The sequence below is a fragment of the Pangasianodon hypophthalmus genome, chromosome 4 (assembly GCF_027358585.1).
Source record: "Pangasianodon hypophthalmus isolate fPanHyp1 chromosome 4, fPanHyp1.pri, whole genome shotgun sequence".
In the NCBI taxonomy this organism is placed as follows: Eukaryota; Metazoa; Chordata; class Actinopteri; order Siluriformes; family Pangasiidae; genus Pangasianodon; species Pangasianodon hypophthalmus.
Window position 1 is genome coordinate 6,126,424 of NC_069713.1, and position 10,894 is coordinate 6,137,317.

Below are 10,894 nucleotides of genomic sequence, written 5' to 3' on the forward strand. Positions count from 1 at the left end.
TATTCATACCTGAGAATTTCTATAAGCAGAGTAGGCTATCATATGTAAAGAGCATTAATAATTGTTGTTTTATTTTGTTCTAAACTAGTTTCCTACTAAGAATGTACCAAAATGAGAAAATCTCAACAACAACAACAACAACAACAACAACATGGCACCACTCAGTGTGTCACTGCTGTACTGAGAACCAAACACCTCTTAACACCTCTTAGAACTGATTAAAGGGCTAATGAGTGTAATTTACTGATTTATCTGCCAATAAGTGAATGTCGTTCATTATTAGCTAATCAATAATTCCTGTACGGATTTAACATAAGCTACATGTTTGCCAGCATTCTGCCACAGAAGCGCTCTGTCACACTGACATGCCGTAGCGTTCACAAGTTCATTTTCACCTGTGGTCCTTGACATTTATTGAGCGTAGGTGGGGAAAAATGTACCTGTCAGTCATGCAAACAACCCTCCCATAATGCACTGCAGCCATGCATCGCAAACAGAGATGTCTCTATACCTGGAGAAGCATTCAGCCCATTCACCTCTATTACTGCCAGCCGTTTCCCCCAAACAGCCATCAGATTCCATCGAACCGGCATCGGCCATGACACTCCAGGCCTTCATTTCCTGCACAAGACCTTGTGACTGTTTCATCCATCAATCTGTGTGTGTGTGTGTGTGTGTGTGTGTGTGTGAGAGAATATAGATGCACATGTGTGTGAGAGACAACAAGCTGGATGACAGCTTCCCAATTATGCTAATGCGAAAGCTTAGCGCTAACCAGCACAGCGTGAGGGGAATAGGACAAGCGGCTCTTCTAGGAGACGACCTGATGGAAAATACACACACACACACACGTGCACACACACACACACTCACACACACTCACTCACACACACGCACTGGAGGGTGGGGATCTGGAGTCAAGGTTGCCGTGAATATACAGTACATCCAGAAAAGCAAATACACACACACACACACACACACACACACACACACACACACACACACACACATATATATATATATATATATATATATATATATTCAGCTCCAAAATTATTGGCACCCTTGGTTGTGGAAAAATGTCACATAACTACAAATATGAGAGAAATCTAACTTTATTGTATTTTATATATACATATGTGTGTGTGTGTGTGTGTATGTGTGTGTACATATATATATATACTCACTGGCCACTTTATTAGGAACTCATTCACGTAATTATTTAATCAGCCAATCATGTTGCAGCAACTCAGCGTATGATGTATCATGCAGATACAGTTGATGTTCAAATCAAAAAGACTAGGGAAAAAATGTGATCTCGGTGACTTTGTATTCCAGAAACTGCTGATCTGCTGGGATTTTCACACACACAGTCTCTAGAGTTTTCACAGAATGGTGTGAAAAACAAACAAAAAAAAAATCCCATGAGCAGCAGTTCTGCAGATGATGACAGAGGTCAGAGGAGAATGGCCAGACTGGTTCAAGCTGACAGGAAGACTACGGTAACTCAATTAGCCACTTATTACAACCGTGGTGAGCAGAAAAGCATATCTGAATGCACAATATGTCAAACGTTAAGGCAGAAGACCACATCGGGTTCCACTTCTGTCAGGCAAGAACAGGAATCTGAGGCTACAGTGGGCACAGACTCACACAAACTGGACAGCTGAAGACTGGAAAAACGTAGCTTGCTCTTTATACCAATCTTCAGCTGCCCTGTTTCTCTCTCTTGAAGTTAATAAGACAAAAAAAAAAAAAACAGCTTGTCATGTTACAGGGAAACTGCAAAACTGCTCTGTCCTGAAAAGCTACAGCTTGACCTCTGACACTGGAGACTCCTTCAATAAATCTTAAATAAACATCTCCTTACAGAAAGCTGCACACACTTTGTAATCTGTTTATGTAGAGCATTCGCCATAGAAGTCCCTGTGTAAGTTGTTACTGTAGAAACATTAAAAAAATTAATCAACACATTCTGACCAATCAGATTGGAGAATCCAACAGCACTGTGGAATAAAGCATATTATTCAATAACTACTATGAATTATTCAGTAACTGAAAAAGTTTCAACCTGCTGACTGCTTGCTCTAGTTTAAGCTCTCTCTCTCTCTCTCTCTCTCTCTCTGTCTATCTCTCACGCCTTTGGTTTGCTCCCGTTCCATAGTGATGGATGTTCCATGTTGCCACGTGAAAAATATCCCTTATGAAAACTGTGTATAATATTATGTTACAAAACATTACATTATTCATTTAGGCAGCCGAGGCTGTTATCGAGGGAAATTACGACCTCGCTGGCATTTCAATTTGCAGCCTGTTTATGTTCTGAGTTCATTTTTAGCCTATTTTCTGCATCTAATTTATTTTTAGTAAATTAACATTTTTTTCTCTCTCCTTCTACTTTTCAATTACTGTTGCTGTTGGCTTGTGTGCTAAGACAGATGGCTGTAATCACGGCCTCAGCTCGTTTACAGGAAGAAAACAGTAATGAGCGATAGATGTGTGCGCTAGCACAAGGTTAGCTGCTGACTACGCTAACCTTTTGACCAAGCTAAAGCAGTATGAGTCGCTACTGCATGTGTTTGAGCCAAAAAAAAAGCAAAGCAGTTTAAACAAAACCTACCAATCAATCTATTATGTAAAGTGTTAATTACGCTAATAAGGAGAAACAGATAGTTGCTAAAATGCTAACAGTGCTAATAAGACTCAAAGTAGCAGCCTATCCAAAAACTGATTAGCAATAAATAGAAACCATTTTCCATATTTCCATGCCAAACCTCATTTGTCCAATATACTGGAAATATTAATAAAAAATAAGCTTTAAAAAGTCTTGATTCTGATTGGTCAGAAGACTTTCTGGGAGAAACAGCTGCCTTTAAGGTTCCTTCAGAGGGAGATCCTTTTAGGGTACTAAGAGTGTTAAGCTCAGTATGAATGGACATAATGCCTTGCTTTTTAGATTAAAAAAAGGAAAATTATAGGAAAATAATCAACTTCAGGACGGTAATAGAAACTCTGCGTCATCACACCTCTATCATCAAGCCTAAAGTTAACACAGTTGCTTAAGTTGATTTTTATGAGGCGTTCACATAAAGAAAATTGTCTGTAAAAATGTGTGCAGGTCACACCCTTGTGGTGTAGAAGCATCTGAGACCGGGTTTTATAATAGAGTCTAGACCGCTGCTTTCATATACAAGAACTCGCCTTTAAGCATGAAAAAAAAATAGGGATAGAAAATGTGGACTGAAGAAGGAAATAGCATTTGTCAAATGTAATATGATGATTGTCTGAATGAATGAAAAGATGACGTACATTGAAATAAATCTAACAGGAGTGAAATATATCCCTGATATATTAGTTCATGAATGGTCTTAGTTGTATGTATTACATTAATCACTTATTAATTTTATTGTATCAAAATGGCTTCCACACTCATCATTCAGCAGCTTATAGAATAGCACTTGATCCAGCACATCCAGTTATTTTGCATTTTATTCTTTTCTATTGTGTGTCATCACACAATTGTGCATACAATTTGAAGAAGCCACAAGATACTTAATCGAGATCATCGTAACATAGGTCTGAAATGTAGATGATTTTATCACACTTGTAATTCACTAGTTTGAGTAGTCAAATCAGTCAAATAATGCTGACGGTTTTGTTAATTTGATGCGCTCTCCTGTAAGAAAACATGCCCAAGGTTTGAAGAATAAGCTGACCAAGCAGTCATTTGCTAATATATCTTAATATGTCTCCATGCAAATTCATGAATTTTAAAGGGACAATACTTTTAATTAATCATAAAATAGAGTCATATTTATGATTTTTCAATATTGGCCTTGAATTTCATTGTTTTTTTAGTGTATTTATAACCAAAGTAAAAATTTCCACAAAAAAATATTGTGGTTACATCAAACTGTCAGAAAGTAGCGCTGGACTTAATACTGCTTCTCACTCGAGCTGATACTATGCAAGAAAAGTGTGCTTAAGGCTACGTTTACACGACAACGATATAGTCAAAAACGGAAAAGTTTTTCTCTTGCGTTTTCAAAAAGTTTCATGTATACACGACAATGTTTTCAAAATGATTCGCGTTTACACGTATCCGCGATAACGGCCAAAAACGCTGTATTACGTATGCCAGGCTAGTAGTTGGCGCTGTCACCTCGTTAGTTGGTTGTAATTGGTGAAGTAAATCCACACCTTGCTGAAGAAGCATTAGCAAACTCTCGAGCAGCAACAACCATGTACTCCGCCATTGTTGTGTATGTTTGTTCGCGCTTGCCTTTACAATAGACACGTACTGCACATGTCTACATACATAACACCCGTTTTTGGCTGAAAACATTGTCGTTTAAAAGGCCCCTAAGTCCAAGGTGAGAATCATGCGTAACTGAGACAGACATGCCCCTGTTTTACTCAAACTCCACCCAGTGTGTGTAACTCTCCCATAACTTCTGACTAGCATTTGACGCTGTAGTTACATGTGAGGTCTGAATACCAACGTGCACAATTTCGGTATTAAAACGCTTTACTCAACTCTAAACATAGCCCTAATTACGTAATTTTTTTAAAAATGTTTAACCATATTGAGAAAATGTCATTAAATACATCACAATATAATATTTTTGCCCAGCTCCCACTCCTACAGCGACCCTCCTCTGTCTGTTAGATCATTTACATTTCTTACATTTGCATTTCTTTATTGGTTTCTTCCAGTTTTCAGCGCCTTCCCCTTCAGAACCCTGCTGAATGCCGCCTCCAGCTATTAACCCCTCAATTAGCATGTGATGAAATGCGTGATGTCGGTGCTAATAAAAGGCTAATGTCTGCTGTTTTTTCATTCCAAAGTCATACTGGGATGTAAATGAAGTGTTGATCCAACTGTTCCGACTGCTCTGGATACCAGTTATAAAAATTAGCCTTGGATTTAATTATCGGCTCGTATTAATTATCAGCTTTGTATTAAAGTGTTATGTTCACATATATATATACATGTGCAAAGAATCAGCAGCTTATAGACCATTAATGTTCCATAAAACACAACATTATAATGCGGTACTAATTAGGTTTTCCTCCAGAATCCGAATCCAGCCATTTTTGTTAACATAAGGTAAATATTAATAAGTGTATGTTGCAAAACACAACCTTCAGTAATTAGGAACTACATGAATGCATGATGTTAGTGATTCTCAGGTCATGTTTTGTACAAGTTTCTGGTTATTTGGTAAATCCCTTAATTATTGCGGCTGTAATCATAGACCTTCTGTATATGCAACCCAGAACCACATTTACAATTAGTACATTAGCAGAGGTGCCAACTTTTACGAATTTTGCACAGGAGCTCCTCATTTCTAGTGTAACAAAAACACACCACAAGAGCAGTCTTCATTTTTTTCCCCTCATGAAAACAGCAGATGGGCCAATCCACATACGAAACTGGAAAGATTGACAGTTATGGAGCTGTTTTGAGCACTGACTGAGCCCTTGGAAGCCCCGCCCCCTTCCCACATCTCACAACATTAGGAATCTCTTGCCTCATCTCAATTTTTTTTCTCACTTCAAAGATGCGCCCTCGCTTTCTGTTAAGGTAAATGGGGGATTTTGAGTTCAAAATCTAGCAATGTATTTTTTGACTTTTCAGTTTCTTTTTTCAGTTAGCTATGTTTATTAGGGACGTGACCGAAAATACAGCGTTACAATAGGACTGAAAAAACTCCACCGTTCACAAACTTTAAAGCTCCATTCCCTCCACTCATTTCAGAGCTTTTTAAGTCTCCATTGCAGTAAATCTCCTTCGTTGGCTCAGAACAAGCCAAGCCTTCATCCCTCATCCTCACACCTCGGCTCTGCTCGCCCTCCACAGGGGCTGAGGATGAAACAGGAAGAGCGAGAGATGAAGGGATCAGGAAGAGAAGGATTTAGGCAGCTGGTAAGGGGGTGCAGTTAGTGCTGGATGGATGGACAAGACTTCAAGCCTTCTGTCGCAAATCAGCGATTGAACTTATCGAAAAAAATCGCATATTTATGAATCGTTATGAATTTATGGGTCATTTCAGGGTTGAGAGGCTCCCATGCAGCTGCGGGTTTGAACAGATAGGACAACTGGGATCAGAAAGACAAAGACACAAATTTAATAACAGAAATAAAAATAAAGTTTGTTTCTTAACCTTCTTACTGCGATCTATAGCTTCTGTCGTGAAATTACCACTTCAAAAAAAAGAACGTTTTTTTTTTTTTTTTTACAGCTAATAAATTTATTAGCATTTCCATGCTGTTTTCTTTTAGCCGATTTGTGGTGGGCGGGACTACATTTCATAGCAGTGATGTCTTTTTTTTTTCTTTATTTAGCAAAGTACAAATCCGAATTAGCCATGTGCTTGTGTCAGCTCTACTTTTACCCCGAGCACAGAGACTAAGGTGACTTCTTTCCTGCTCTCTCGACCTGTTTTGTGTCCTCCATAGCTGACTGAAGGTTAGCGACCAGATCTGACTCCATGTTTTATTTTCATAAGGCAAACTTTTCAAAGTACCATAAAAACCACCAAAAATCCCACCTTACACTATTTCCGCAAAAATAAGCATTTCATTCAGAAAATGGGTTTGAATTTCCGTCTTTAAACTCTACATATTAGTGCCATTTCTTTTGGAGTGACTACATTTTCTCGGGAGAAAGAATCGAGTATTTTTTGGTTTATTTTGTTTTGATCAGAGTCTGTAGTTGGAAATCTAAATGTTCTTTTTAATAATTTTTATTGCTTTGGCATTACTTACCCTGAAGCTATTTCCCAGCAGAAAATCCTATCCATATATTTTAATATAGGAGCAGCAACATAATAAATCTGGTGTCTGTTCCGTTTAGTTTTATGTTATAACTCTCGCTTCTTGCTGACATAACACAGATGCTGTAAAAATGACAAACCTTTGAGAATTGAGTCAGGTGATCTGGGTGGATTGACCCATTTCCATGTGTTGCATTGGAGGAAAAGCTCTCTATTCCAAATCTCTCTTCATGGGAAGGATGGAAGGATTTCTAATGTGTGTGTGTGTGTGTGTGTGTGTGTGTGTGTGTGTGTGTATGTGGTTGGCATGATCTGAGGTTATGAAACGGAAATAAATGCAGCCTTCGGCACATGCTGTTAATAATAATACAAGTAGAGTATAATTATAAGCGTGGTCGGTAATAACTGAGCCTGAATTGAGATTCAATTGCCTGAAAGTATGCTGAAATGAGGGCGTGACTGTTCATCTGTATGAGGGTTATGATCAGGTCATGTACAGTGTCTTGCATAAGTATTTACCCCCCCCTCCCTTAAACTTTTCCACATTTTGTAGTATGACAACCTGGAACTAAAATGGACTTAATTGGGATTTTATTTTATTTATTTATTTTACACAAAATAACTTGAAGTGGGGGAAAAAATATAATCAATATAGTCTGAAAAATTATTTCCAAATAATCATGTAAGGGTTGTGATTGCATAAGTATTCATCCCGCTGTGAAAGTTAGTCCTGGTGGAATCATCAAATGTCACATAATCAGTTGAATGGAGTTGACCTGTGTGCAATTAAAGTGTCACATGTTCTCAGATCTTATTCCTGGATGAACTCAGAGTTTGTTAGAGAACAAACCTAAACGAAGCATATCATGAAGACAAAGCAGCTATCAAAATAATTCCTGGAAATTTCTGGAAAAATATATATCAAGATTTGGTTATGGAATGATATTCCAGACTCTATTCCAGTGCCATTAAGTCCATTATTAAAACATCTAAAGAATATGGCATAACCACAACTCTGATAAGAGGAGGTCATCCACCAAAATGCAGTGACTTGGTAAAAAGGGATTAGTCAGATAAGCAACCAAGAGGTCAAGAGTAACTCTGAAGGAGCTGGAGAGATCCACAGCTGAGTTGGGAGAAGCTCAGCCTGGACACTCCACAAAGCCATGTTTTATGGAAGAACAGCAAGAAGAAAGCCATTATTTATTAAAAAAAAAAAAACATCCTGATTGCAGACTCAGTAAACATGTTGGAAATGGTTCTTTCATCTGATGTGACCAAAACTGAACATTTTAGCCTTGGCACAAAGTGCTACGTTTTGCCAGAACCTCAACACTACTCCACCCTGAGAACACCATTCCCACAGTGAAGCATGGTGGTGGTAGCATCATGTCGTGGGGATGCTGTTCATCAGCAGGGACCAGGAAACTGATCAGGGTTGAAGGCAAGATGGATGGAGTCAAATACAGGGCAGTCCTAGAAGAAAACCTGGTGCAATCTGTGAGATACTTGAGATTGAATTCAAGAAGTTCCTCTTTCAACAGGACAATGATCCTAAGCATACTGGCAAATCTACACTTGGGTGGTTCAATACCAAGATCCTGAATGTTTTCCAGAAGCCCAGAGCTCAATCTGAGGATGTGCTATTCACCAACATGCAATCTGACAGAGCTTGAGCAATTTTGCTAAGAAAATTGGGCAACAATATCAGGATTTAAAACTACAAAATGTGAAATTCAAGGATTCAAGGGAGTGAATGAATTTCCTCCATTGTTTTAGCAAAACAAGAGCACATAGACAGCCATCTTGGTTTCTTTTGGCTCCTGATTCTGAGGTTTTTTGGCGTCAAAGTTGATTAATCACGACTGAAAGTGAATGCCTCTTCCACATCACACCTTTCCTAGTCAACTGAATTGGCTTTTTTGCAGATAAGTATTTAATCCTTTGGCATTCTGTAAGATAAAGCTATTTGAAAATGCTAACATTTTGACAGTGGTTAAGAAATCCTTTTAAAAAATAAGTCTGAGTCCCAAAGAACCTTCAGCTTTCAGACCAAATTTCACCATTTCATAATACAATTAAATGGCCGATTTAAGTCAATATTGGTCGTCAATGGATGTCTCAATTCCAGCAGTGCACAGCGTGAGGCAAAAAGCTTAATGAATCTCCTCGGAGGCATTTCCATGACCTTCGTAAGTGAGGTTTAATCAGAACAGTGCTGCAGAACCAAAAAAAACAGAACTGGGTTTTGGTCCATTACCTGACGTTGTCATGGCGCTGGATGTAGATCTTGTGAAAAATCCGTTCAGGAGGTTTCAGGAAGTCTTCCTTCATCTCCATAGCCACGTTCCTGGGCAGGAGGCTCATCAACAGTCGCTCCTACAAATGTATGTGTGTGTGAGAGCGTGTGCGAGTGTGTTGCATAAATTTGCAGTAAGGTGTTTGAGAGGGAAAAAAGGTGAAAATCAAATAAATCACAGGTAAAGGAAGAGCAGGATGATGTGCAACAGAAACACGGAATGAAAGCGGCACATGGCCGAGGGCAGACAGATTCTTGTTGATTTGAGATGAACGCTGTTACCTGCTTTTCGTTCTCGTCTTCCATGCGCAGTCGCTCCTCGATGCAGTTGCGTGCCTGCAGGAAGGCCTTTCTCTGAGCACGCTCGGTGAGGATCCGCACAAACAGACCGGACAGATTCACGCTGGTGAAGAGTACCGTGTTGGCCACCAGCTATCTCACACACACACACACACAGCAAAAATAAACAAGGGATGATTGCGTAATCTCACATCTGTAATCTTTTTGTCTGTCTGGATTGATCCATGTTAATAAAGCATCTTAGATTAAGAGTATATAATTAAATATATTTATATTGGAATATTTGTGATTCTGGTCTGGTTTCATGGTTTCGTTGCCAATCTGTTGCTTGGTGTTGTATTTATTTTTTTTTGTTATTCTTCTGAGAAATTAGCAGCTGTGTCCTGTGTCACAGGAGGACATTATTGTTGTTGTTAGCGCAGTTACAATGGCAGTTAATAGGATAAAAAATGTCAATAATAAATCTCAAATATAAAAAAATTATAAAAGTCACATTTCACATTTAGCTCCTAAAAACAAAAGAGCACAAGTTTTTTAACTTCTTCTCATATTAATGAGAAATCCAGCATGGAAGTAGGGGAGACGTTGGAGCAAACGTCGGGGACAAAGTCCCAGAATGCAATGCAGCTATATGAAGCTGAGTTACACCAGAGACTCGGCTCGGGTAGTTAGATTTAGAGCTACGAGGTGATGACTGTCATGGTGTGAGGAAAGTTGAAGCTTTGGAAGCTGATCTGTTAGAGCAGAGTGATCAGATATCTGGACAGAATAAAGGACTAAAGCGCCGCTGCATCACTCTCTTTACATAGAGGGCTAATTTCCACTGCACCACTATCAGAAGGTAGTCGAACGGCATTCTGGGTAATCTAGGAAACTGTTAACCAATATGAAGGTAGACTAAAATGTAGTTCAGGGTGTGTTTTAGCTTTTAATATTTTCATTTTTTATATTTTCATAAACCATTTCTGAAGCGGTTGATTAGTATTTATCAGCATACGCACATCAATACAAAGAAAATCCGTATGTTTAGTTTGGTTTATTCTCTGAAAACTTTTTTTTTTAGCTTTGCTAAAAGACTGATAAACAAGGATGATTGTCACTATTTGCTCTCGAACAATCTGCTTCCTTTGTTACCTCCTGAAACAATAACAGCTTTGTGTTTCAATGATCTGCTTATTTAGAGGTCATATATTCCAGGAAATGACTCTTCAGCTTTACAGCTCAAACCTTCTAAGACATCCTGTTTCTGGATTGGACGACGTGCTGATGAGGTGAACTGTCAATAACAGAAGGCGTAAGGAAGCAAAGACACGACACGTCTGTACATGGCATGTGCTTAATCAATCCGTCTATCAGTAAGCCTTTTTAGGCTTTCAGGCCACAGTCAATATTCAGAGTTTTAGTGCATGGGGAAATCAATAACACATCATGTTGCACAATGCTCTAATTCTCTGGCACGCATGTGGAAAAAAAAGGAAATGAAATTGTACATAATGTACAACAAAACGATGGAATC

The 10,894-nt window shown here is 38.7% G+C and overlaps 1 protein-coding gene across 1 annotated transcript in view; it reads right to left on the reverse strand.

The window, feature by feature from the left end:
• The window catches only part of adcy1b (adenylate cyclase 1b), an 87,573-nt gene that overhangs the window by 69,524 nt on the left and 7,155 nt on the right, over positions 1 to 10,894 (reverse strand). Inside the window, exons 2-3 of the mRNA XM_026947581.3 lie at positions 9,361 to 9,510; positions 9,040 to 9,158 (exon numbers count right to left, since the gene is read on the reverse strand). Of these exons, the coding sequence (XP_026803382.1) occupies positions 9,040 to 9,158; positions 9,361 to 9,510 (269 nt within the window). The remainder of the gene's footprint in view (positions 1 to 9,039; positions 9,159 to 9,360; positions 9,511 to 10,894) is intronic.